The sequence below is a fragment of the Ursus maritimus genome, unplaced genomic scaffold, assembly GCF_017311325.1.
Source record: "Ursus maritimus isolate PB19 unplaced genomic scaffold, ASM1731132v1 scaffold_3, whole genome shotgun sequence".
NCBI lineage: Eukaryota > Metazoa > Chordata > Mammalia > Carnivora > Ursidae > Ursus > Ursus maritimus.
The window spans coordinates 6,125,081-6,127,586 of NW_024425563.1; the positions used below are offsets into that span (position 1 = coordinate 6,125,081).

The 2,506-nt window shown below is 70.1% G+C and overlaps 1 protein-coding gene across 1 annotated transcript in view; it reads right to left on the minus strand.

Moving 5' to 3' along the window:
* Positions 1 to 987, minus strand: part of AGAP3 (ArfGAP with GTPase domain, ankyrin repeat and PH domain 3) — a 55,634-nt gene extending 54,647 nt beyond the window's left edge. The window contains 2 exon segments of the mRNA XM_040643795.1: positions 656 to 932; positions 934 to 987. Of these exon segments, the coding sequence (XP_040499729.1) occupies positions 656 to 932; positions 934 to 987 (331 nt within the window).
* Positions 988 to 2,506: the final 1,519 nt, after the last annotated feature.

The following is a 2,506-nucleotide window of genomic DNA, read 5'->3' on the forward strand; positions in this document are numbered from 1 at the left end:
CCCCCCCCCCCCGCAGTCCCGCGCCCGCCTCCCGAGCGGTTCCCGGGTGCGCGTGGGACCCGGCGAAGGCGCGGATGTACCGGCCGGCGCCTCCCACGCGGTCGCGCCGCCGGAGCCCCGCGCCAGGCCCGGCCTGCGCCCGCCTGGCAGCGGCAGCGTACGGGGTGTGCGTCGGGAAAGGGCGCCGCGGCGAGCGCCACCCTCCGGGGCCCGCGGGCGCTGGGCCCGGGAAGGCTGCCATCCACTAACGGGAGGCTCGATCCCCCGCCCAGCCGCGGGGAAGGGCCGGGGCAACGGCCCCACCTCCCGGCCCGCCGAGGCCCTGGACTGCGCCCACCTTCCCTCGCCATGCCTGGCCAGCTCTGGCCCTAGCCCCCCGGACCTCTGCGGCTCTGAGCGCACCTGTCCCGGGAGCGACACCACCCTCGCGCCCTGGAGCACTAAGAGCAGAAAACGTGTCCCCTGGCACGGGACCGGCCCCGAGCCCCAGTGTCCCCGGACGAGACATAGCGAAGCCTGGACGAGCGTTCTGCAGCGCCGGCGATCAGCACACCGCGTGGCTGGGACCTCAGGCGTGCGAGGACCCCCAGACAGGGAGAGCGTGGCCGAGCCGGGCCACCGCGCCCCATCTCCCGCAGACCCCGGCTCCGCTCACCCTCGATGGAGATGACGTGCTCTCGGATCTGGTTCTGCAGCGCCAAGTCCTCGATGCGCTCGATCAGGTCGTAGATGGCGTAGATATTGGGATGCACGGATTCGAAGCGTTGGATCTCGGCCCGGATGGCTGCCGAGTTGGAGAGCGCGAACTGCTGGGGGGGCCCGCCGGCCAGCTGCTGCGAGGGGCCGCCGCCGCCCCCAGCTCCCGGCCCCGCGCCGCCGAACTGCCCGCCGCCCCCCGCGCCGCCGCCGCCACCGCCGCCGCCCCCCGGCGCCCGCCAGGCTCGGCTGCTGCTGCAGGGCTCTGCCCCCGCCCGCCTGGAAGTTCATGGCTCTGGAGCCGCGGGGCCCAGGCGGCCCGCCGGGGCCCGGGCGGCGCTGCGGCGGCGGCGGTGGCGGGCGGGCGCGCGGGGCTGGCGGGGCCGGGACTACGGAGCCGGCGGCGCGGGGCTAGCGCATGAGGCTGGAGGCCGGGGGCCGAGGCCGGGAGGCGCCGCCGCGCACGCTGTGGTCGCCGCTGCAGGGCGCTTCTCGGCGCCGCGATCCCGCTGCCTCGGAGCAGCCTCCAGCGGCAACAACAACGGGACCGGGAGCGCGCGGCCCGGGCCCTCCCCCCGCGTCATGCGCACGCACCGCCGCCCCCGCCAGCTCCGGCACACGCAGCCCGAGCCCCCCTCCCCGCCGCCCCCGCCCCTCCTGCGCGCCGGCCCCAGCGCCCCCGCCCCTCGCTCGCTAGCTGGCTCTTCAGCCTCCACCCCCAAGCCGCGCGCTCCAGCCCCGGCGCCCGGGCCCCTCCCACCCAGCCCTGGCCCTTCCGCCTGCTCTCCAGCCCCCACCCACACCCGCCTTGAGGGCCACCGGCTCCAAGTGGACAGCTGCTCGGGCCTCCTCCCGGCCCCGGCTGTCTCTTTCGCCTCCCTGCTCTGGTCTGGGTGGGGTGTCCGATCTTTGGGCAGTGCCCGAGCAGTGTGCCCTGAGCCTGAGAGTGCTGATGAACGCGGCGGATTGGCCGAGAAGGGCCACCAGCCCAGGCACAGCTGCGCCTCACTTACACGGTCCTGCATTTAGTGCTGCACACGCTCCCCTGTTCCCGCCCGAGATCATCCCTGGAGACCACCCTGTCCCCGGGGTTCTCTCTCTGGTCGTCCCCTGGAGTCGCCACTGTGGGCTGCAGCACAGAGCCTGGAAATCTGGGTTCCCGGCTTCTATTTCCAATTCTCCCTGGGAGCTTCATCAGCAAGGCCCTTGGAAGTGGCTCTTTGAACAACAGCCCCTCGCTCATCTTCAGGCTTCTCCTAAAAGACCCCCCTGTGGGACTGGGACGGTTCACTGTCTGCCACCGCTCCGGACCCACTGGTACATGGGCAAAGAAGAGAGAGGAATCCAATATGATGTCTTCTTCCCCCACTCACCCCATTCAAGAGATTCACCAGAGCCCACATGGCTCTCTTCATTGTCCTCAACCCCTTGCCCATTTTGTGTTCCTGCCACTCCTTCAGGGGCCAGGGAGATCCCTTCGATGTTTTAGTCCCTCTACATCCCCACCGCCAAAGCTGTCTGCTAGTCAGACCTCACCCCCAACTTTTGCAAAAATGCCTAAGAGAGGTCATGTGCAGGTCACTGGCCCCAGCCAGTCAGCCTCCCAGGGCTGTGCCCAGATGTCCTCCGGCTCAATTGACATATGTCAGTCTTTTTACACACACTTCCACTTCCCAAGCCAAGCTGAGTCTTTTCCCAGCAAAGAGTTGCCCCCATCTGGCTACTCACACAACTCTGCCCCAGTACCAATGATGAGGGAACGGAAGGCAAGCTGAAGACAAAGCAGAAGCTGACACCCTGCAACCCCCCC